A 24,481-nucleotide genomic window follows, 5' to 3' on the forward strand; every position below is an offset into this window, starting at 1 on the left:
AATTATCAACTAAATCAACTTTGGTGTTTAATTTTCATTCAAATTACATTTTATTGTTTATATGAGGCATGAAGCAGCAGATACGCTCAAGCTCACATTAGCACCATTTATCCCGTCCGCTGAGAGAAATATGGGATTCATGACAACGAAATGATTAAAGACCGTGTAAAGTGAATTCAGATATTTTCTTCAAAACACATTAAATAGGTCATAAATGTATTTCTAAAAAAGGTGTAGAAAGTATTTCAACCATTTAGATTTGAATTGTGGAGCTAGGCTTCACAAACTGTGTTTCAAGATTTCTGTGTTCAGGATTTAGTGGGCGGGTCTGAAAAACACTGCTGTGCTGCTGCTGTAAGAGGTATTAATAGGCCTACATTCAGCGCACACCACTGCTATTATAGTCTACCGTTAGCCAGTTAGCAGAATTAGCCGCCAAGCCAGCTGCCGCGCTAACCGCTGAGCTAGCCGCTGGGCTAGCAGCTGAGTTAGCAGCAGAAAGCTCTCAGATGTAGCGCCCATGTTTCTGGTAAAGGTGGCGACTTTGATTGACAGGTGACACTTGGTAGGGGGCGGGGTTTCAGCGAACTCTGCTCCCACAGCGTTTGGGAGCAGAGAAAGAGGCTGAATTTTACACAGCTTTGAAGCCTAATTTCATATATTTGGTGATTTTTATAATCATTCATATTTGGCTGGGTGGTTAACAACACACATTCCTGTGGTATGTCAAACTCAGAACACATATTTATTCTTACTTTACATGGACTTTAATGAAACATTTAAACAATACAAACATAGCTGCATGAATTACTGTCAGGTTTATTTTTTCACGTGAATTAAATTAAAGTTGTCCAGGCAGTGTTCATTTGTGTTGCCAGAACTCACAAGAGTGTGTAACTGAGACTGAGACAGGTCTCGTTCAAACTTAATTTTCTCTTGATTTGTCTGTCTGAAAAATGTCAGAGTTCCGGAGATATGTGGTTTGTGAAAAATGGCGAAACCTACGAGACACAGATACAAGAAGTGACTCTTAAGCATGACCTCTCCTTTCTGAACAATGGATGTATTATAAGAAGTAAATAGAGCTGCGGTGCTTAGCCCCGCATACAGTTTCTCCCAGTGGTCACTTGCGATACTGCAGCGAAAAATCCCCGTGGCCCAAAAAGCATTTTCCCCATAGACCACCATTAACGGAGACATCTGTAAAATTGTTGAGAGGACACTTCGAACTGCAAATATAAGGACAATAATTTATCTTTCTTTTAAAAATTTTTGATCCATGGAGGTTTTATTTATTTATTTTTTCTTGACTACTTGAGTTAAGAAAAGCCATTTAAAAATCGGTGATATTATCACAATGTAAAGTCTATAGACCGAGTGGGAACTCTCAGGCAGGCCAGCAGGGGAACACCATTTTGCATTTTGAGTGGGCTGCACATCTGTGCACCATTTTCGGTCCGGTATCCAGCTCTTGTTATACTGTCATGTTCTGAGCCATCTGTGGTTTTGTGGCAGAGTGGAGTGAGCATGAGTATGTGTACTGTTGCTTTTCATTTTGACTGTCCCTAAATTATTGCCAAAACATTGTTTGGACAAAATACACTTGGAGTGTTGTTTTGGTAACATTGCGGCCTCGTCTTTCAGAAACATTTGGAAAAAAAAGACCACCACAGCATTTTATGAACTTTTTACAGGCAGTTATTTATGGTGCCATACCTCTGGACATGGTATTGGGTCTGTCAGGATTAATGAGTTACAACAATGGTTGGAATATGGTATGGTTGGAACCAGTGTGAGCAGCAGTCGACTTAAGTATTGTTGAGTGTAGTATACAGGTTTGTAATCCTGAGTGATTTACCGAGCAAGCACAGATAACTATGGTAAGCCCCAAGTGGGAAAGCAAAACTTTGTCATACAGTATTCAAATGAGTTTGGATTTCTGTATAAGGTTGTAATGTTTCCTTTTCAGTCCCTGGCATTGGCAAAATAAAAAGTACAGACCTACTACATACCAAACTCAGAAAGTCAGTTAAATTCATCACTTTTACCTTTGGTCAAAGTACCTTGGGTGTGCTTTTTCTGGAATGCTTTGTGGCATGGCAAGGATGGACTTCACCCTGGAGCCAAACTAGCATGCACCTTACTTTATAAGACTGCTTCCAAGTGGGGAAAACAGCCCCAACTCAAATGAGTATTACCTTAGACTACATCACAGTTTAGTAATAACAAAATTAAATTCTCACTTGTGTTTAAGACATGCCATGCGTTTGGGCTTTTACACATGAACAATTGAAGCCAAAAATGGAATTAGTACAAGCATTAAGTGAAACAGTTCCAAACCACAGAAGCCTGGATCAATGCCAGCATTCCAAATGAAGGTATAATTGTTGCTGTATTTAAATGTGTCAGGAAAGGGATATAAAGTGATATATTGCTTTATCCAAACTTCATTGTATGTCTACTTAACTCAGTGCCAGACAAATCTGAATAGGTTACTCGACATTTATGTACCAGACGTGCTGTAGGGAATACTAGGGGTGTTTATTGTCCCACCTCTGCAATTAGTGAAGCTCTGGAAGAGATTAGGAGTTTATGGTCAATTTATGGATCCTCTGAGCTGCTTATTATGGGTAACCTTAACCTCAGTTGGTTATCCAGCAACTCAGACAAGCTGAAAGAGCTCTGTTTTGAATTAAGTCGGTCTCAGCTGATATCCAAACCAACCACACCAAATATGAGGACTGTTGCTTAATCTGTTTTTATAGACCATATTCTAACAAACAAACCTCCCACTGCTTCTGGTGTTTTTGTTATGGATATCATGACCCAGTATTTTGTGTAATAAACACTTGAAAAATAAAAAAAAACACCATAATAAGGAATGTTAATGAAAGCAGAATCCAAAATGTATTGTCGACCACGCTGCTCTCACCCCTATTACTGGCAAATATATTCAGTGACAAAATGTATACTTTTAATTTAACTAAATTTCATTATGTGAACTGTTTGATATCTTACCATTTCAACCGTGTCTAATTATGTTTATATTAATTTACAATTTCAAATACGTCAAGTGGAAACAAAATGCCACCTTAATGACATTTTTTGCTATGCGAGTATCATGGCTTTGACCGACATTCCACTTCACTCAGAAAGCTGAGATAGGGAACCAGGGGAGGCGGGCTCAAGGCGATGACAACTGCAGAGCGACTCTGTTTGCATCCAGCATGGCGGCCACGGAGGTGCAGCAACCATTGAAGCAGCAGTAGATTGTGTGCTAAATAAATTGGAAGCCAAGTTCACTTTGAAAATAGAACAAAAACTTGCGCTGAATGATTTTTCCTTCATAAAAAGGATGTGTTCGTGCTGCTCCCTACAGGCTCTGAATACGTCATCGTATATCGTTGATTGGCTGTAAGTGTGTCCAGTAGCGTACAGAAGCATTTGATCGTCATTTGTTGATCCTGCTTCAAATACGAGGAAATGAACGGCTCCTCGCCAGACCCTACCTCACTTGTGGTATGGTCTAGCGTTAGCCAGACTAGGTCAGACCACCACTTTATTACAGAGCGAAATGTGTTGACAACTATTGGAATGGATTGCTTTGAAATTTGTATAGACATTGAGGGGCCCCAAAGGAGGTAATCTATGAGAGAAATGTCTTAAATTGTACTTGATGGACTGGTGCAAAATTATGCTCCAGAATGATTTATCCAACTGACATTGGTGATCCCTTGAATTTTCCTCTATAGTGGCATGACATTTGCAGTTTTGAGTGAAACATCTGAACAAATATTGGATGGATTGCCACAACATTTAGCACAGAAATTCATGGTCTCCCCAGGATATAACAACTTTGGTGATCCCTTAAGTTAGCACAAAGATCAGGTCAAATTTTTGAATTTGTCCATTACTTTATGTGTTTTTGCCAATGTTTCTTTAAATGAAACTCCTGACATGCTGATAAAGGTGTGCCTCAAGGGTCAATACTGGATCCTCTATAGAAGCTAGATATCTTGTTGAGCTGTCTAGTGTTGCTGCCATTACTGCAGTGGCTTAGTCAAGCTAAACCCAGTTTCAATGAAAGTTAAACAGATTTATAGTGGATATAATTGGTGCCTTCTGTAGATGAAGGGTGGCCTATATAAATGTATATCTTATTCAGCCCTAAAACACCAGCTTGCAATTAGTAATGGTGTAAGATTTTGGGATATATAGTTAACTTTTTATCTACTGTACCTGTACTGCATCAAGAATTTTACAGTTTAATTTGACAGATTTAATTCCACAGCTACCAACTATCACAGTAAAACAATTGGGAGGATGGGTTTTCAGTATTATAGTCATTACTGAACTGACTTGCAATGGATCTGCGTGTTAAAGAAAGTAATTCCTCTGAGGAGAGTATTACTTTCTGAGAGGTGAAATTATGTATGTGAACTTAATCAGTATGTCTCTGCATATGTGTTTTGATGGCTATGCATCTCAATTAGACTTGTCAAATAAATAAAGCTCAACAACTGTATTGAAATGTTTGAAATTAAGAATTACTTTGGGTGATGGACAGTGATGATTTCATTGTGTTCTTCCTTCTTCCTGGCAAGAAATAAAACAAGTGTAACATACCAGGAAGCACAGCATTTAAGGCAGAATTTGCAGTGAGCATAAACAAGATTTATTCAGTATGTCCTTACCTCCTTCCATTTGCAACTGTTTGTTCCACTTGAGTATGAAGTACAATAGCGCCCCCACTCCATCACCCCCATTATCACCTGTTTCCATTCCTCTACACTTGTTAGTCATCGATAAAAACTTGTTCATTTTTGCTCATCAATGCATTCTTTGTCTCTCTCTTTTCATCCATACACATCTGCTTCTTCTCTATCCAATTTTTAAAAAGCCAGATTTATTTTAGACTTTTTCCCCTGCCTATTTCTGTTACATTCATTTGTCATTCTGGGTAGTTTTAAAAAAATCTTTGACATTTTGAACAGCACCTCTTTTTATTCAAATGCCACTCATGTCTTAGTGGCATCTTGCAAAGTGATATTTTTCTGTGATTTCTGTCCAGTTGCCCCATCTGTCTCTCCTTCTATCATCTTTGCTGTTACCCTTCTTTCTCATCTCTACCATTCCTCCATTTTCTCCCGATTAATGCCATCTGAGGTTGCAGGCCCAGGCCGCCGGAGCTGCAAATTTACCCAGCAGCACACGTCACTAACAGGGGAGCGCAGAGCTCCCAAAATAGCCCTAACAGCAATCGGTGAAAGGGGGCCCAAGTGGTAGTTACAGAGAACTGATTCTGACAACAAAATGAAGCTTTCCAGACATTATGTGAACACCCATCATTTAATGAGTTGCCCACACAAACACTGCTGGTTGAATTATCGTGTGTTTCAAGACTACTTTGGATTGCCATCACAAGTAATTAAGATGCTGTTTTGAAGCAATTATTCTGAATTAATTATATTCTTTTCCGCCAAAGTCCACAGCATGTATTTTTTAGATTGAAGGACTTTTGATAAATACAATCTAGGTGTCTATATGATCCTTTGATGTGTTTGAGTATGCAACATAGATCAACACATGAAACATGTAATGAAATGAAAGACAGTTGAAACACATGAAAAGCTCTTCTAATGTGAGTCATGTGCTTGAACTTGTCCCAACAGTTTGTCAGTTAAAATGTCACAGTACTCACAACCAAGATAATAATATGTTGCACAAACTGATGTGTTACAGTGTGTGTTTTATGTAAATTTTCTGAAAATCATCAGCTAGAAAAACAGATCTCCCCTGATCACTTCATTGCACAAACTGATGGTTTCTAGAGCTGACTTGTTCTTTGAATCTTGGTTTTGTGGAAGTTGACTAACGTGCCCACAAAAAAAACACAAAATGGGGATAAATGAGGATAAACAGGTCACGTCAGGTCAGAAAATCCCAAGTCCTGTCCGTGTAGATGTTGTCTCATCTCAAGTTATCTGAGCAAAGACATAAATGTCAAAGCTTGTTGGGATTTTAATGAAAATAAGTGTGAAAAGGTGTGACTAACTATCATTTTACAGTTGTGGTGGTTAATAGCCAACCAGCCTGTAAGTTTGCTCAATGAGATCTGTAGATGCTTGCATAATTGCAGGCTGTTGTTGCATAAGGGGGAAAAGACATTCAGGGTTTAATTAAAAGCAGCTAACAAAGGCAACATTCAGGGGTTTTCTTGTTCCACAGTACAGACTGCAATTCCTAGAATTTCAGCAAGTATCCCATTGTGGAAAAGCCTGGTTTATGAAGCTCAGCACTGGCTTGGAACTGAAATAAAGGCATTCAGACTCAACAAACCCTGCACCGTTTTATGTATGGCCAAAATGTTAACCCTTCTAGATCAAAAGCTGTCAACTACAAACTAAGTGTAATTGTTCTGTTGGATCACTAGAAACAAATGAACACCCACTAATATCTTCTCAAGTTATGAAACACGTTTTAAGAGACTGATTTTGCAGTCAGTCTAATTATTTGTTTGTAAGTAGGTTGCAGATTTGTAAATTGGATTTGCTGATGCACAAAAACAAACTATAAATATTCTCAAAGACACCCTTTTTGTGCTGAGTTTGTTCTTGTTTACAGCTTGTGATCAAAAGACGTTTCACAGAACTGACTGAAAACAGATCTCCTGGGGTCTCACCCAACATGACCCTACTTCATCCACTGAGTTAATCTGTTATTCGTAAGGCAATTAAATCATTACAGTTGAGTTCTTTGTAATAGGTCTTTATTGCACCCATGGTGAGATAAGCATGAGCCAATTACACATGTAAAACAGATGACAAGATTAATTTAACACATATCTCATGTGAAATTCATATTTGTCAGTTTTCACAACAAGAACCCAAAGATAGCAAAAGAGAGATGAAGTTATTGCAGTAATAATGTCTGAGGGCTGGTTTGAGCTGTGGCAGCTCACTCAATCGGCTCTTAAAATGTTCTCTGGATTCCACTTGATATTGCTTGTGGGATAATCTTATTGAGTTAATTATTGCATTAAACAATAGGCTTGTTTGTCTCCAACTCAGAATTTGGATGGGAATATAAGAGGTGGCTGTGACTGCTACATTCAAGTAGCCTCGGGATGGGATGTAACCCAGGGAAATGGTCTACTTCTCTCTCACTGCATCCAAATAAAACTCAAGTGTACATTGATTTACTCAGCAGTTACCAATAAATAAATGTACCAGTCTGTTAACAATCTTTGATTCACATCATGGGTTTAGGCGCTTGGCATTTATAAAAATCAAAGTTTCTTTTTGCAAGGAGGACACGTTTAGCCACATTTTATTCTTGCATGGTCTACCTCAAGTTTCTCAGATCTAAATCTACATGTTTCTCAGTTATGTTTGAGGCTTTATACATTGCAGTAAATAGAAGGTGGATGGATGAATGGATGAATTTGCATTCATATAATTCACCAGTCCCACCAAATTTGATCATAAATGTTTTCATTAATTATTGCAAAATGGATATTTTGCGACAAGCATTAAAATATCTACTATATATTCAATTTATGAATTTGTGACCTCCAACACATCCTTTGGAATTTAAGGTATTTTTAGTCTAAAGTTTTACAGTTCCATTTTTTCATACCTTATAATTTTGAATTTTGAAAACACACACTTCTGTAAATACATCCTGCATTATATTCCTTGTAGATGTGACGTAGAGTTAATAGTTACACTGAATGTGAATTTTGTTTTCAATTAAAAATCCACACTATTATCATGTCCCACTGCCATGTAGATAACACAAGATATCACATTTTTGAGATGATGATCATCAAAGTCTTTCATTTTGTATTAATTTTCAAAGTGAAAACAATAAAATAATTTGCAGTATCTTCCATCCAGAGCATTTTACAGACAGATGTTTTGTAGAGGTTTAATACTGACAAAGTTATGTTGGTGTCATCATCATGCACTAGATGGCACCACAACCCCCCAAAACAGCATAATAAATATCTGTAGCAGTAATTTCATCAAGGTTTGCTTTTATAGAGTTGGTAATTGTTATTAATGCTAGATTGGATGGGCCGGAGGGATGATTTGAGAAACTATTGTGAGATTTGTCTGCTAACCTTAATCTAACCCTAACTTTAACCTTAGCCATAACCTTTACCTAACCCAAACTTTAACCCTAACACCAATCACAAGAGTTCACCCCTCTGGCCCATTTAAACTAGTATTTACTCTTTAACATGGTCTTGCAGGTGATGATTTATTGCTTTCTGTATATTTTAAGTATCTTCAGCTTGAATAGAAAGTTGCCATTTGTACTCACTGACTTATAGGCACTCATTTGAGTCCATGTACATACAGTACAGTAAGCTAAAGCTGTAAGGGAAAATACCTCTAACAGAAGAACTGATTTACTGACAAAATATTCTAGTCTTTGCTTGCTTACATTATGACATAGTTAAAGTTACAAATACATTATTTACCTTTCCTCACTATCAAATGTCTTAGGCCTAGGTCCAGTGAAACTGAATGTGTAAGGTTAGAAGAGTTAGAGCAATAATACAGAGATTAACACAGCATTTTGTTGAACTACCTTTATTATTAAAGGCACAATTATTATTTTCATTATAATGATCAATAAATGCAAGAATTATTATTGAAATACTTAGCCCCTGATTCAAGAAACAGAACTTCACTGTGTCCCCCACTTCTGAAACCAAACCTATAACTTTGCAGTCTACACATGCATTAGTAATCATACTGTAGTTCATGTCTATATTTTTTATTTGGTGGAATGACCAAACATTAAAAGTTCTACAAATATTTGATAGGAAGCAGGTGCCACACAAATAAAGATCTGCTCCATCATTATTGAGAACTCGTTGCAATGACTTCATTGTTCATTGTAACAGCAACCACCTTATTAGCGTTTTAGACTGTACATTCATAATTCTGTTCATAAAAAAATTCCAGTTAATGATTTAAAATATCATGATATGTTTAAGTGAAATCATCCAGCTCTATTATTTTGCTATTCAGCTGGAAATGAAACATGGACATAATAATATGCTATGCATGGACGTGTTTCTTGCTTATTTATGTGTGCGTACTGCAGCTCATTCAGAAATACTAAATTCAAGGCTTTAAATAGTCTTGAATATAATCAAATATGGTTCCACTTAAGCAGTCTCAAAAGTGGTAAAGTGCCTTGATACCCTTTTCTGGTAAAAAAAAATAATACTCCAGTCATGCAAACACTTCTCTTGCCATAAGCCTTGAACAAAATTAGTTAAATGGCTGGCCAGGGGCGCCATCTAGTGGTTAGAAGGTTACAGGTTCATACCTTGTACCAGCTATGCCCCCTACTGACAAAGTATCCCTGAGCAAATTAGGATTCTTGACCCTGTCTAACTGAATATCAAGCCATACATGTAACAGACAACTCCAATGATAGCTGTGAAAATGTACATTACTTAAAAATAATGCATTGCAATGTTAAACAACAACAGAATATGATAAACTGAGACTAGAGGTAGTCAATACTATTCAAAACCTATACGAGGTGGGTCAACATGGTCAGGTCCAGTTTGGAGGAAACCAGTGAGGACCTCATATGTGACAAACACAACCATGTTGACAGGGAATGCACGTAGCCAGTTGATCCCTAAGCTCCTGAAGAACACCCCGGCTCCTTCCACCCGAGCCGTCTCAGTGATGCAGTGGAAAAAACCCTTATATTGTTTAATCTCCCGTGCTCCATCCATCTGCAGACGGGCTTTGATCACGTCCATGGGTGTGCCTATAGTCCAACCTGCCATTCCTGCTATACCACCTGCCAGCATCACACCACTCCAATCTGCAGGAAAAGAAAAAAAGAAAAGACACTGGAGTTACAAGGTGGTACAATTTACTCCTCGAGGAATTTGTAACACAATGGGAAGACTTGACAAGCAGCAGTAATGCTAACATCAAGGGTATGAGCTATTTTTTCAGCTTATGCAACTCGTATAATTTTGATCTATCGTAATACAATATGAGGCTGATGAGCACCAAAATGAGCTGTGATTGAATAATTTAATAATCAGGCCTGCAGTCACATGTTTATCTGATATTTTATGACCCGAAATGTGACTTTGTTGATTTAAAAAAAAAGATTTAATCATATGACTCATGGCTGTAATTGAAAGTCCTGCAACAGGCAGAAAGCTAGCCACTGATACAGAAGAGTTATGCTATCAAATGTCGACTGTCAAAGCAACACACGCATGCATGCACGCACACTCACACACACTTCTTAAACTTTACTCACTTGGCCTTTCCTTGCCGCTTTCTGTCAACCATTCACAGATAGTGGTGTAGGTTAAAAAGTATGTAGCATATGATGGCCCATCTCTTAGCATGAGTGGGAGAGCTCCTCTGTACAGTCCCATGATGCCCTCCTCTTTGATAATGCTCAGCAGACAGTGAACTGGACCGCGGTATTTAGGTCTAGGCATGTTGCTTCCTCCTCGCTTGGACTCTGTCTGACACTGTAAACGTACCTTCACTATATCACCTGGAGACATCACTGATATCTGTTGGAGACAGTCAGATGAGGAGAGACTCAGCGTGGACGTGAAAGCAACAGAAGCATCGAGTGTCCAAGGTGAGGGTAGAACATGCATGAAACACATTTTTGAAACTGCATCTGTTACCTGAGCTACACCTCCTGCCAAACCAGACAGGAAGACTTCTTGTTTGGTGTTTGGACCACCACTAGCTCCTCTTGCCTGACTCAAGCACCGCAGGCAATTCCTGTATGTGCCAAACACCATAGAAGAAGTCATAGAGATTGTGGTGATGGGTAAGGACATGCCTTTGAAGAAGCCATGCACCTGATGGCACACATGAGAACAACCAAGTAAGAAAACAGAGAGAAGTATGTCAGATGTGTATCCCGATATTAAGAAATGTCTACACTACTAAAATACTAAACTACTAAATAAACTGATGTTACAATAAAGTTAAATAAAGTGCTGTTATAATGAACAGATGGCCAATTTATGGTAATAAAACAAAGAGTTGTTTAATGAACAGATGGCCCATTTATGGTAATAAAACAAAGGGCTGTTATATTGAAGTTAAATAAAGGTACTGGTATAATAGAGTTAGATAAAGTACGGTTATAATACAGGTAAACAAAAGTAGAACAACAACATAGAACAAGCAGCAATACACCAATGCCCCCCCCCCCCCCCATCATCATTGATACCTAACCGACAGTAACACATTTACCATATGTGAGCTACTTTACTACTTTTAGGTTAGCTCAGTGTATGACTGATGAAATGACTGATTTCATTATCAGAATTTGAACCATTCAGTCCAATCACATTTGGAGTTGCATGATTGAAATGTTTTATCTCAATTCAAGCAAGTCAGGGGCTGAATCAGAGGTAGCCTGTTCACTAATGCACCTGCTCTATGGGTTACTGATCTGGAAGATCCAGGTAATTTTATTCCCAGAAGTTGAACTTTTTTGTCTTCAACTTTCCTAGAAATAAACAGGGCTCCACCCCCAACACTGTATCCACTTCTCTTTGTACATCCATGCTCCTCTATCCTCCACCATTTTGAATTTATGATTCAATAACTCAAATGACAGAGACATCCAAATATGATATTCAGATGTAATTATAGAAAGCATTTTGAGGGTTTGCCACCTAGAGGTTGGGACATGGTTGTACAACTTATATGGTTTTAAATGGCCTCTAAATAGTTGTCCACTATAGCGGACACCATGCATGAAATAGTTGAAAATGTGTAGTTCACATGTTGTTACACCTTTGACATTGATAACTAACCAACAGTAACACATTTACCATATGTGAGCGAATTTTCTACAATTATGTTAGCTCAGTTTATCCTTGCCATTTTTATGCTGCAGCAACATTTGTAAACATTTTAAGGCAGACATACGAAAAAACTACTTTTTATTCAGTGTATTACTTCAATGACTTACCCCTTCATTTTTAAACGTTGCTACAGCACACTGCCATATTCCAGAGAACTGCTTTTGGGTTTGAATCCGGACCTACAAAGGATAAAAATCTGGTGGAAAAAATGTCTCTTTGCTATACTTTGCTAGACTCTCTTAAATACTGTCGACTTACTGTACCTTGACAGTGTCCAGAGGATAGCCCACCGCAACTCCACATGCCCCTATTTGTTTCCGGAGAAAAGAGAGCATCAAGGACACAGACACAGGACACAAACAAGGACATAAACACAGCAATGATCAAGGTTATAGGGTTAAACAGCACATTTTCAATCATGTAAAGCTGACAGGAAGACCAAATGTGCTTTTATATTTCATATCATTACCCAAATAATGCTTTGAGAGGCAAAATAAGCCATTTTAAGACATATGTTTTACTTTTATATATATCTATTTGAGCTAGTCTATTTAGTTCTTGTATACAATTTAGCATTTACTTGCATTTTTCTCTTTTACCTACCCCATTGTTTCTGTATTTTGAAATGTCAAGTGGCTGCTGTAACACTTTACAGCAGCCCCTTGGGATTTATAAAGTGTTCTATCTACCTACAGAAAATAATGAGTGTAGTCACTTGAGATAGGAATGAGTTATTATCATGTATTTATTTATTTGATGTTTTAGATGAGCAAATGAACATTAGTTTGGCAATTATTCAATAATGAATATAACATCACATTCTTTGAGATCCTCAAACTTTGCTGTTCACTTGTCACAGTCAGTCCATTAACAATGTTTTAGTCAGTTTAATGTCACCATGTTTTCTGTAATGTATTACTTCTTTATCAGAGGTCCCTGGATGTTCTGCAGGCTTTGCTCTCAGGATACAATGAATTATTGGATAGATGAGACTTGCTGAGAGTGAACGTGACAGAAGGTGAGTGACATTTCTATTTTAAGGGGGGAAAACATTTTTCCTCCCAGCTGTCCATGAAAAGTTATGACCCTGTTCTGTTCATATATATATATTATGATCAGGAACAGCAAGCAAGTTTGATGTTGTTTGAACCCTTTCATGCATTAATTATGATAACCTCAGTCAGGATTTTTTTTAAGTGTTTATATTTCTCTTTAGCCATTAAAAAAATATTTGAACTTAATTTTTTCATAAAACCACACTACATTACATTACATTATAATGACACGAATCAATTGATTTACAACCCAAAAACGTTATTGCAGATGAAGTGGTAATGTATGGGATGATGCACTGGTGTCCACTGTGGTGGCTGAAGTGCAACTATGCCATCAAAATCAATTAATATATAAGAAACCCGGTTTTGAATAGCTGTCCACTGTAGTGACCACTATGCGTGAAAGGGTTAAAATGCTTCACGTGTATTAGGTGTGTGACCATAGACTGTATGTGTGTGACCCATACATCGAGCTCATAGAAAATACACATGCTCCTGACTGAGGGAGGGTTTGCTTGCTAAGTGACACTGACAGTTTTGTTGTGTTACGACAGGATAAAAGTAATAATATAACATGTTAGCTCTTAATGCCGTCAAGTCAAAATTTAAGACATGAAACTGTCACACGAGCAGAGTTATGTATCTCACCATGCGCTTACAGTACAGTAGTAGCTACTAGCTAGCTAAGTTATTTAGCAAACATAGCTATTTGCTAGCTTACAAACTGGTTAGCTGTTACCTGCAAATGATCCAGACACAAAATCAGCGATATGCATCCTGTCAAAATGTGACTGAGCAGCAAATACTTGTCCGGTATGAGGCCATGCTGTCCTATCATGCGTTACGTAGCCTTAACCTTCAGTGTGTTGCTGTTACATGACTCACAGCAGCCTCTCACGAGCCGACAAAAGCCGATTGACAACATCACTTCCGACTTTACCCGAAAATAGCCGAAAGCTGCAACAGAGGGTCGAGACAAAATTGCGTATGTGATACCAGAATCACACGTAGGACCACGCTATTTTATTGCTGTTGAAAATCATGGTTTCCACATATACAACAGCATACTGCACATTTATATATTGCAGTTTGACTCACAGAGATTGTTTACTGTTTATACCGCTTTATTTTCTCTTAATGCCACATATGAGGTCATATAGGAAAATTAATTGAAGCTGCATAATTATAAAATAATAACGTTATAGCTGTCAGTTAAATTACCATACACTCTTTATTGAAACTGCCCCAATGCACAGATGTTGGCTTCAGTCCTTTCAAAAACATGCCTTTTCTTTCTTTCTTAACATAAAACAGTTACAATTTTCTTCTTCAACAAGATCAGAACATTCATCTTGATGTTTGCAGAAGAAAAGTAAAAACAAAAAAAACATAAAAGCAAAACAAAACTGAGCTAAGGGAAGTTAAAGTTTATACTAAGATTTTAAACTCCACCAAACAAAAACATGGTATATATATATATTAATTATTATTATTATTATTATTTTTTTTTTTTTTTTTGGGGGGGGGGGGGGACTGTACGACCTGACTTAATATGGGCTACTGGCTGCCTTATTTATTTGGGATTGATAAAGTAAGTATCTATCTATCTATCTATCTATCTATCTATCTATCTATCTATCTATCTACCTGTCTATCTATCTATCTATCTATCTATCTATCTATCTATCTATCTATCTATCTATCTATCTTATGTAGAGTACGGAACAATTATTATTATTATTATTATTATTATTATTATTATTATTATTATTATCCATTCAAAAGCAGAACATCACGCGGCACACTGTGACGCAACAGGGAGACCTTCCCGTAACCAACCAATGGCTGACGAGGATTACGTATAGAGCGGGGTGTCGGCGTCATCTCTTCGCTCTGATTGGATAGAAATTCTACCGGAGCCCGGAAGTGACTGTCTGCGACGCTAGCTTGTCTGCTACAGAAATAAACCTCCTTGATGCAGACACAGCGGAGAGAGGGTGTCCGCATTGACTGTAAACGCTACAACGGTTAACCGAGGTCGTGTGGGTCAACAGTAGGATTTTATCAAGAATAAACAGTTAAATAACAACCTGGAGGAGAAGCTAAAAGTGTCAGCATTTTTTGAGAGGTCTTAGAAAGGGGGTCTTCAGACAAGCTAGCATAGACGCTATATGTGTGAATTAGTTCATTGGTGTAGATTAAACCGATAGAGGCTGTTTTAACACCACGGTTCATTGAATCGCTGAAAAACTATTCAGACACCGTAAAGGTAATATTTACTCATTTTTCAGCTGAAGTGACGAGGTGAAGAGCGGCGATGGACTTCGTTGCTGGCTGCATCGGAGGTGAGTGAGATGATCGCAGCTGCACTTGCTAATTTAATGTTAATTTAATGACACTTCATCTTGTCAGCTTTTTTAAGACAAGAACAGTTGATTTTTGGACACTATGGCCCGAGGTAGGTTATAGCTGTAGTTGTAATGTCCCTCTGTTGCTCTTCTAACAGCATCTTAGCTAACGTCAAACCTGCCCATCTCCATCCATTACTAATGTGATGCAACTCTATCACAAGATTACAACTGCATTATCGAAACTAGACCACAGGACGGCACACTTTTAAAGGCCAATCCTGTAAATTCTTTAAAACCTGAGCTGACGGCAGACCTTGACATTGAATGAGTGTACAGTTGTGAGTGGTTGGCTCTGTTAGCAGCAGGGTCAGAGAGGTCTAATAATAGGAAAGAAAATAAAGTTTGTTCATAAGTTCCCCCCCCCCCCCCCCCCCCAGTGAAACAAATATGTTTTTCTTTATGTTCCTTAAGTTGAATGTTTTAGCTTCACTGTGCAGAATTATGTATGTGCAGAGTTTGACACTAGAAGGCTGATTTCATTTGATTCATTTCCCAAAAGTGGAGACTTTTGTGCTCATGAAAATCTGATGCCTACAAGCATGATTTGTGACCAATAGTTTGGAAGCCAATCCTGGTCCAGTAATGTATTTTTACACTAGGGGTGGGCGATATAGCCTCAAAATTATATCAGGATATTTTAAGGAAATTAGCAATAACATTTATGACGATATAGAAAAATGAATCGGTGATTGCAGCTTGCAGGCAGCAGCATTTGTTAGTGCAAACAAAAGGAAGGACATTTTCCATCCTTCTTTTCCAATGAGCTACTATCATTGATGACAAACTAAGTAATTAAAAATGGGAATCTATTGCCTCAAAGTGGCAGCAGCAGCAGCAGCATTATAGTGCAAAAGCAGTGACTCAGCATTTGATCACAAAAGTGACCTAAGTAGTGTTTTCCCTGGAAATCTTAAATGAATCCCCAACTATTAAGACTTGTAGGCCTTATTAGATTAATGTTGTCATCAACTATGTAAAGGTGATATAAAATTGCAAAAAATCCATTCACTCGTACGTTTCCAATAATGTTTACCTCGCAATGCATTCTGGGTTATGATGTCAAATGGTTGTAGTGGTCTTTGGTCCCTGTCTTTTTACACTACAGCGAGATGAAAATGTCTTCTGTTCAGCCTTTTCATTTTGAACCCGACAACAACTGAAGGCATTACTGCAGTTTTAAATCAAAATGAAGACGATCAGAGAGGTGAGGAGAGTGAATGTGCAGCAACTGCTCGCCTATGCTAACTGGGAGGGGGAGTGTGTGTGTGTCATAAAGAGCTCCGCTTTCTGTCAGCAGCTGTTCAAGGTGAGTGTTTGGATTAAACTATTGCTGTATGATAAAACTGCATCGGTCTTACTTGGAGAACACTGTACACTTAAGGTTTCCGAGTCAAAGGTAAAACTGGTAGACTGTCAAGTTCCTCCATGTCCAATGGTTCACCTTCCATACACCATTTGCTCTTCCTGCAATATGGAGTGCAACTGTAGCGAGTGCTCCAGCGATACTCGGTTAAGTAATTTGTTTACTTTTGGTCCTTACATCACCAGCTGCTGGTATCTCCTCCTATTTATATTTTTATTATATATTTTAATATATACATAGTTTTTTTTTCTTTTTCTTTTTTTTTTTTTTTTTAAATTTCACCCGTTTTTACAAGAGTACCTTCCTGCAGTAAAGATGGCCGACAAGAGCGCCGCCATAAATCCAATACGTGCCGGAAGTCCCAAGCGGTAGTTAGTCAATCGCTGCTCATATATAGTCAATCCTTGCCAGAAGTGTCAGGCAGAAGTTAAACACTGCTCCGAGAGAAAACAAAAATAAAAGCCTAAAAAACCCCACATATGTTTACACATAATTCTATGAACTTTGTTGCAGTTACATGTTTATCGTAACGGTATAATTGACTCCACAAGCTTATAGGCTACTGTAAGACTCAGAAGTTAGTTAGAAGCCTACACTAATCAAGTTATAATGTTAACGTTTCATGGATTTAACTTTAATATCAACATTATGAATACAAATGTGAATATTATGTTTGTGTAGTGGTGGTAGGGGGGTTCACTCTCACACACACACACATACGAACACACACTCACAATAGGACTGAATAATAACTAAGATTGAATAGAGTTCTCAGATTAATAAAATATTTAAACAACCAAATTAACTGAGCACTTCCAGATTAGGCAGCAGTTGCAACATGCACACACAGCCACAACAAATGTCATACATACTTTCACATGAATATTAATTTATCAATACTTAATATTTAATGTGATTTAATACTGTGCAATATCCGTATACCATGCAATATCATTACTCTCATTGTCCATACCCATTACTCACTGCATTATCACCATTATCACCATCACTCTGCAATATTTAAATAACGTGCTAACAGCTAATTGATATGGACCATGGATGTATTATGAATGCCGAAAAAGCAAAACTTCCGCTTGGGACTTCCGGCATAGATCAGATATACGGCGGCGCCCTTGTCAGTCATCTTAACTGCAGTTGTGTCCCAACAGTGTTTTTTGCGCGCTAGCATGTCATCGCATCGCTATATCATTGATATTGTACACTTTCTTATCACTTAAAAATTTATACCGGTTTTATTGGTGGCGGTATGATATGGCATAGCCCTAATTTACTCAAGTGTGATATGGACCCTTGAAACCTCCAGTGCACATACACTAACAGTGGACTTTACAGTGATGTTGGAGACATCTTAACACAGGTTTGGAGGAAATCCATGGTTCCATTCATGAATTGTTGTTTCCCCCACAGGATATGCAGTTTAACCAAGAAGGTACATGTTGTGATTGCTAGATAATTAGATAGATAATCTTAACCTTTATTAACAGAATTAGAATTTGATTGAACAAACCAAGCCTAGAAGTGCTTGCTCACAGAGGGTGCTCCAACCTTTTGCATTTCTCCCTCGTGTCCCTCGTACATCCTGTTGAGAATCAGAAGCATGCAATCACTATACGAGTAGAACTTGAGCTTGCAAGCTAGGGGGCTGGCTGTTTAAAGTTTCCACACACACCCCATGCACAGATAGGATGAATCAGTACACACCCCTTCATAGACCAATCCTATGCTCTCTTCACTGTAAAGTTACTGACATGACAGACCATGTGGTCTCCCACCTACTCAGTGTGACTGAATTCAAAGAACTAACTACAGTCATATGGGAAGAAGCATCGTTTTTGGAAACAGTGATTTAAACCACATGCTTGGGGATAAAAAAAAAATCAATGTTGACATATTGAAGAGATTCTCTCTAACAACTATGATGCAACACCTGCCTCTGTTAGTTTCTCCTGGACACAGATCATACTAGTTCATTGAGGTCAATGACCGCTCGGCATTGTGTCAAACACACACATGCTTGTGGTCTTTTTCTGGCTTCCAGCTGGGGCTCACTCCTGATAGGCTCCTTTTACAAATGGGTCATGTGACAAAGCAGGTGCTTATGTAGGATTAGCTTGCTGGGGTTTGTTTACTATGGAGACACAGGTGGGTCAGGAACTTCAGGTCTTCAAAAAATGTTGTCCTCATTGTTATTTTCTAAAAACAACAAAGTGCTGAAACGTATAATAGAGCAATTAACAATGAAAATGGAAATGCCAAATTGATGGGCTTTTGACATGTTATATAGACTATACACTTATGTGTCACTTTATTGGGAACACCTGTGCAGTCTAATACAGTCCAATACAACAGCTCTGCCATAAATCTGACAAATGATAAATCTACTTTATGTTTATTATTGAGGTTGTAGCTGCTGCTGGTGGTGGTGGTAGTGCATTATAGTGAAACCAGGTTTATTCTCACTGCTGTTTTCTTTGTGTCTAGGTGCTGCTGGAGTCTTGGTTGGACATCCATTTGACACAGTTAAGGTAGGAAAATATTCCTTTTTTTAAGGTATAGTGAAATTACTGACTTTGATGACAAATTTCTGCATCTTTACACACACATTTGAAAAATTAATACACTTCATGACTCAGTATATCATTTTTTGTATTAATATCTAAGCAGTTTTTTCCTTTTCTTGACACAGCACTTTTGGTAATGCTTAGCGTTATATGGTTTTTATCAGAGTACTGTGTCAACTGACTCATACATTGCCAATTATTTAATATCCCCTGATATCAGTTGAGCAGCAGGATGTGATTGTTAGGAGCTGATTCATTTTCCAGGGATCAAAACAGGATATGTGTTTTTCCCCCAGGTGAGACTACAAGTCCAGAGTGTTGATAAGCCTCTGTACCGTGGGACCTTTCACTGTTTCCAGTCTATCATACGACAGGAGTCGGTATGTAGATTTCTATCACTTACTTGTAATGGTGATTTTCTGTGCAAACCCACTGATATGTCGTTAACCTGTTTCTGATGTATTTGAAAGTTTTTCTGTTCTATCGCTCCCCTTTTAAAGCTTTGATGCTGCAGCTCCCTGCTGTGCAATAGTTATGTTTGACAAGTCTATCTTTAGTGATAAAAGAATAACTTTAAGTTTGAAGCCAAGAAAAAAGCTGTGATGACTGGATCTGATTTGGCTGTTCTAGTCAGCCGTTTAAAGTCAGATACTTCACAGAAACCTGATTGCAGGGTTATGTCTTATGTTTCACTCTCTTGGTCTTATTGAATGGGGCATCTTAAGTTGGGAGGCTGATATGGAGAATCTTGGCCCAGTGTACAATGTACATGTTTGTTTGTTTGTTTATTTATTTATTTATTTATTTATTTATAAGCTCTCCAGCTCTTTTTCCCCAGTAACCTGAATAGTCTTGTATTTTGACTTTTAATGTAGTTATCTTTTTAGTCTTTTTATCTCTTATCACATTTTCTCCTCAGCAATTATGATAGCAGCACTATTATTTAAGTATACACAGCGCATGCTCACATTTTTCCACTTTTACTGCCTTCCCCTTTAATACAGTACATGTCATAGAGAGTGCCTGGTTGACAATAATGGCTGTCCAAAAAAGATGAAATGACTGGTGTCTTTTAGACACTTTGTAAAGTCTTTTAAGAGGAGCCAACTGGCTAGATAAAGCATAGCGTTTTAGACCTGTTGGATCACGAACAGAATAGACCTCACTCTCTACAGAAACAAATAAAACTGTCAAAATTTTGATGGAAAAAGTTGCAAAGAGGTTTCTTACTGTGATGTGACACACTGGTTGTGAGCTGCACCAAAATATGTTATTTTTAATAGTGGCAGCTTGTGGAGCTGGTTGGTCTGGAAACACTGCACACTGCACACACAAATCTTTCAATTATGAGCACACACCATGATTGAACTTTGTTTTCTGAGTAGTGTTAAATGTCTAATGGGACTGTAATGAGTCAAAACATTTGAGCTAATTTAACTAGAAGTTAAAGGAGGGAATGAATTTAATACCAAACTGTGGACACAGTTGAAATTATATCTTGAATGTTTTTTGTAATTGAATTTTATAGTGATGATGTGCAAAATGTCTCTTCCTGACACCGTCTCTTATATGTCTTCTTTAACCTTCTCTGCAGATGTTTGGTTTGTACAAAGGCATTGGATCCCCCATGATGGGCCTTACATTCATCAATGCCATAGTGTTTGGTGTCCAGGGGAACACCATGCGGCTGCTGGCACAAGACACCCCCATGAACCAGTTTCTAGCTGGTGCAGCAGCAGGTGCCATCCAGTGTGTCATCTGCTGCCCCATGGAGCTGGCCAAAACCCGCATGCAATTGCAGGGTACCGGAGAGAAGAAGTCCTCCAGGAAGCTGTACAAGAATTCTCTGGACTGCTTGGTACGCATCTACAACCGTGAGGGTTTGCGTGGTGTAAACAGAGGCATGGTCACCACACTTATCCGCGAGACACCCGGCTTTGGAGTGTATTTCCTGGCTTATGATGTGCTGACGCGCAGCCTTGGCTGTGAGCCTGATGACCGTTACATGATCCCAAAACTGCTGTTTGCTGGGGGCATGGCTGGTATTGCCTCCTGGCTTTCCACCTATCCGGTGGATGTGATCAAATCGCGGCTGCAGGCAGATGGTGTGGGTGGAGTCAACCAGTACAGTAGCATCGCTGACTGTATACGTCAGAGTGTCAGGAGAGAGGGCTACATGGTGTTCACACGAGGCCTCACCTCCACGCTGCTACGAGCATTCCCTGTGAATGCAGCTACCTTTGCTACCGTCACACTCATCCTTATGTATGCACGGGGGACGTTGGAAGGACCAAATGATTGCGAGTCGGCTCCACCAAGCCACCACACACAGATACAGCAGCAGGCCCAACCCTCCAGTCTGTGACAGCACAGAAGTCGCATCCTCAACTTTGGCACTTTACAAGACCACGGAAAGACAAAAATGTACAAAATCTGTACTACTATTAGACCAGTCATTCCTAATTTTGAGTCAGAAAATACCTGGTTTATTAACTGACTTGTTTTTACTTTCATGTGAAAAAGGAAACAAAGGAAAAATGTAATTTATTTTTAGCAATAATTTAAGTTTCATGTTTGCTTCTTAAGATGCAGACTTGTAAAGAGGTGGTGTCATCTCTGATAAAATGGAGGGAAATTGGAGGTTCATGAAAGCTTCTAACAGTAGCTTTTATCTTTGAGAAATTTCCAGTGAGACACTGACATAGACTTGTTAAGTATGTACCACGTAGGCTCTGAAAGTTGAATTCTCTGTTACTTATATCTTGGAATGTATAGTGTTTTGTTGCGTTTGTATATATATCATTACTTTTGAGTAACTCTTTTTTTTTATGTATATTGGAAAACATTTTCCTGCCTTATAATATGAATACTTTCATGTTGCATTAGGAGACACCTGTTTGGACCTGAACTGTATCCTCTGAAGAGCTACGGAAGTGAGAGCGAGAGAGGGAGAGAGAGAGAGAATGTAGCATGTGATAAGGGATGTCTGCAGAACTTGTCACTTGTCTGCTTTCAAACCAAAAAAACGTTGCAGCTAAAATCTGATCATCACTAAAGCACGACCATTCAATACAGAACATATCAATACTCACAGTTACAATAAACAGACTGGTCTGACGAGCTCTTCAGGGAATGCAGGCAAAGTTACTGTGTTTGATTCAAGTGTAGGCAGCACTGTTTTTATGTGTGCTTTGATTGTCTGTTTGGCATGTTGTGTTTTACCAAATAATGTCACCTTTTATCTTTGTGACTTTACTGATGTGTTAAAGGCCTAATCCAGTAGTGGAACATGGCGCTACATGTGGCACCACATTTTATTTTATTTTTTGTAAATGTCATAGCTAAATTATATTTTGACTATATTTCTTAAGCTGTAAATGATACGGTTATGGCGGGATTACAAATCTGTGATTGTGGGGGTCCCTTCTAAGATGTGGAAAAGGTCCCAGTATTTCTATATGGCCCTCATTTGATTTCCCATTTAATTTCCCAAGGGCTGCTGGTGATTAGTGGCAGCATGAAAAATGCTAACAAATATGACCCAGTGCTTCAACAACAACAACAACAACAACAACAACAAAATGACCTCAACATGGGAAAGGGGAAAGATAGAGTCCTCTGCAAAGTCTCGAAAATGCCCCTGAAATTGTATAATTTTATTTTTTACCCCAAGTTATCGTTTATTGCACAAAAAAACCCAGCTGCAAAATATACTGGTAGTTTCTCTCTAAATTTAAGAGGAAAAATATTTATTTATTTATTGACATACAGTGTGTAATCTGGATTGGGGCTTTAATTGGCTTTATTTATTCTTTAAAGTTACTGTATTAGCTTGGAAATGTACAGAATGGGAACTGTCTGCTTTCTGCATGTGTGTGGTCAATATTTTCTTTTGTCTGTGTTTTTTTACTGAATGTTGAATTTGTGGCTGTAAAGCAATCAAATTATCTTCCCCAACAATCAGATATTATTCTCCTTGAATGCTTTTCCAGGCACTGTTTTCGGTTAAGCAACAAATCAAACTGTGACTATCATTGTTTGTATATGTAGGCTTCAGTATTTATGAAAGGCTGTCAGAGACCAGAAGGTCACAGATGCACTTAAACTTTATGTACGTTGAATGTAACACACCTGTATTCACTCGCAGGTGTTTCTGATTGAAAGTTAAAAATTGGAAGGGCGAAATGATTTGTGGGAATCTTGTTGAAAGTTTGTCACTAGTTTGAATTTCTCATTGCTGCTGAGACACTTGAAAATCTCCCAAAGTTGTATTGTGATTTGATGACGGTTGGTGATTAAAGCAGGAAGATGTGCAAAGGGATATTTGGTATGTGTGTGTTGAGGTTTTCTTGTGTTTAATCATTAATTCCACCTCTTAAAACAGTGACTGTTATTTCCAGCTATACAGTAGATTACATCTGAAACTGCTAATATTTAGTCCCACTCATGTGAAAGATGCAATATGTACATGATATAACTGTAATGATGTGAGATTGTTTTGAAGTGATTGGTATTGTAAATATATACATATATATATAACGTATATTTTTCAGTCCAAACTAATTGTGTGGTTACCTGCATGTCTGAGTTTAAGCAGTTTTAAAAGTCTCGATTTGATCAGTTTCTTACATTGTTGAGATTTTGACTGAAAAACTGAAACCTATTTTTTAACATAGTCATTAACTTGTTTGTCTAGATTTGTCAATGATGATCTGTACAAATGGGCAAATAAAGAAATAATTCTGAGGCTGTTTGTCTCTTTTCAATATAATCTTCTCTACACCATTTGCATAATTACACCATTGCAAATTCGTTCTTATAATATCCCAAAAGTCCATTGTTCTTCTGTGCTATGATAGTCCCTGTAGTGAACAGATAATGACATTCGTGGGTCCCTCAGTGAAAATAATACAAACCTCCAATTTCTTGGAGAGAATGAACAGATGAGGCGTAATCATGTGAGATGTACACCATTAACCTTAAACATAATTATCATCACACATTATAGTACACATCAATACAGTGCTGCAGGTCTACACATAGACCTATACTTATATATCCAGAGGATTCAGTTTAGAGAACAGTCATAAAGCAGGTCAACAAAGTCACTAAACCGCTTTACAAGAGTGTGAAGTCCCTGTTGCTCTTCTCTCCTACTGTCACAGTCAGGG

At 38.1% G+C, this 24,481-nt stretch overlaps 2 protein-coding genes across 2 annotated transcripts; one reads left to right on the forward strand and one right to left on the reverse strand.

Moving 5' to 3' along the window:
• Nucleotides 1-8,654: 8,654 nt before the first annotated feature.
• On the reverse strand, nt 8,655-13,780 carry slc25a47a (solute carrier family 25 member 47a). The gene is made up of 6 exons (XM_053337010.1): nt 13,694-13,780; nt 12,163-12,206; nt 12,007-12,078; nt 10,700-10,879; nt 10,315-10,579; nt 8,655-9,861 (listed from the first exon to the last, which is right to left on the reverse strand). Exons 1-6 carry the CDS (start codon nt 13,728-13,730, stop codon nt 9,548-9,550), a joined length of 912 nt encoding a protein of 303 aa, XP_053192985.1. The 5' UTR covers nt 13,731-13,780; the 3' UTR covers nt 8,655-9,547.
• A 1,117-nt stretch (nt 13,781-14,897) lies between these two features.
• slc25a29 (solute carrier family 25 member 29) lies at nt 14,898-24,038 on the forward strand. The gene is made up of 4 exons (XM_053337151.1): nt 14,898-15,299; nt 19,231-19,274; nt 19,607-19,690; nt 20,905-24,038. Exons 1-4 carry the CDS (start codon nt 15,272-15,274, stop codon nt 21,673-21,675), a joined length of 927 nt encoding a protein of 308 aa, XP_053193126.1. The 5' UTR covers nt 14,898-15,271; the 3' UTR covers nt 21,676-24,038.
• The last annotated feature ends 443 nt before the right edge of the window (nt 24,039-24,481 follow it).

This window comes from Scomber japonicus, chromosome 17, assembly GCF_027409825.1.
Source record: "Scomber japonicus isolate fScoJap1 chromosome 17, fScoJap1.pri, whole genome shotgun sequence".
NCBI classification, from domain to species: Eukaryota; Metazoa; Chordata; class Actinopteri; order Scombriformes; family Scombridae; genus Scomber; species Scomber japonicus.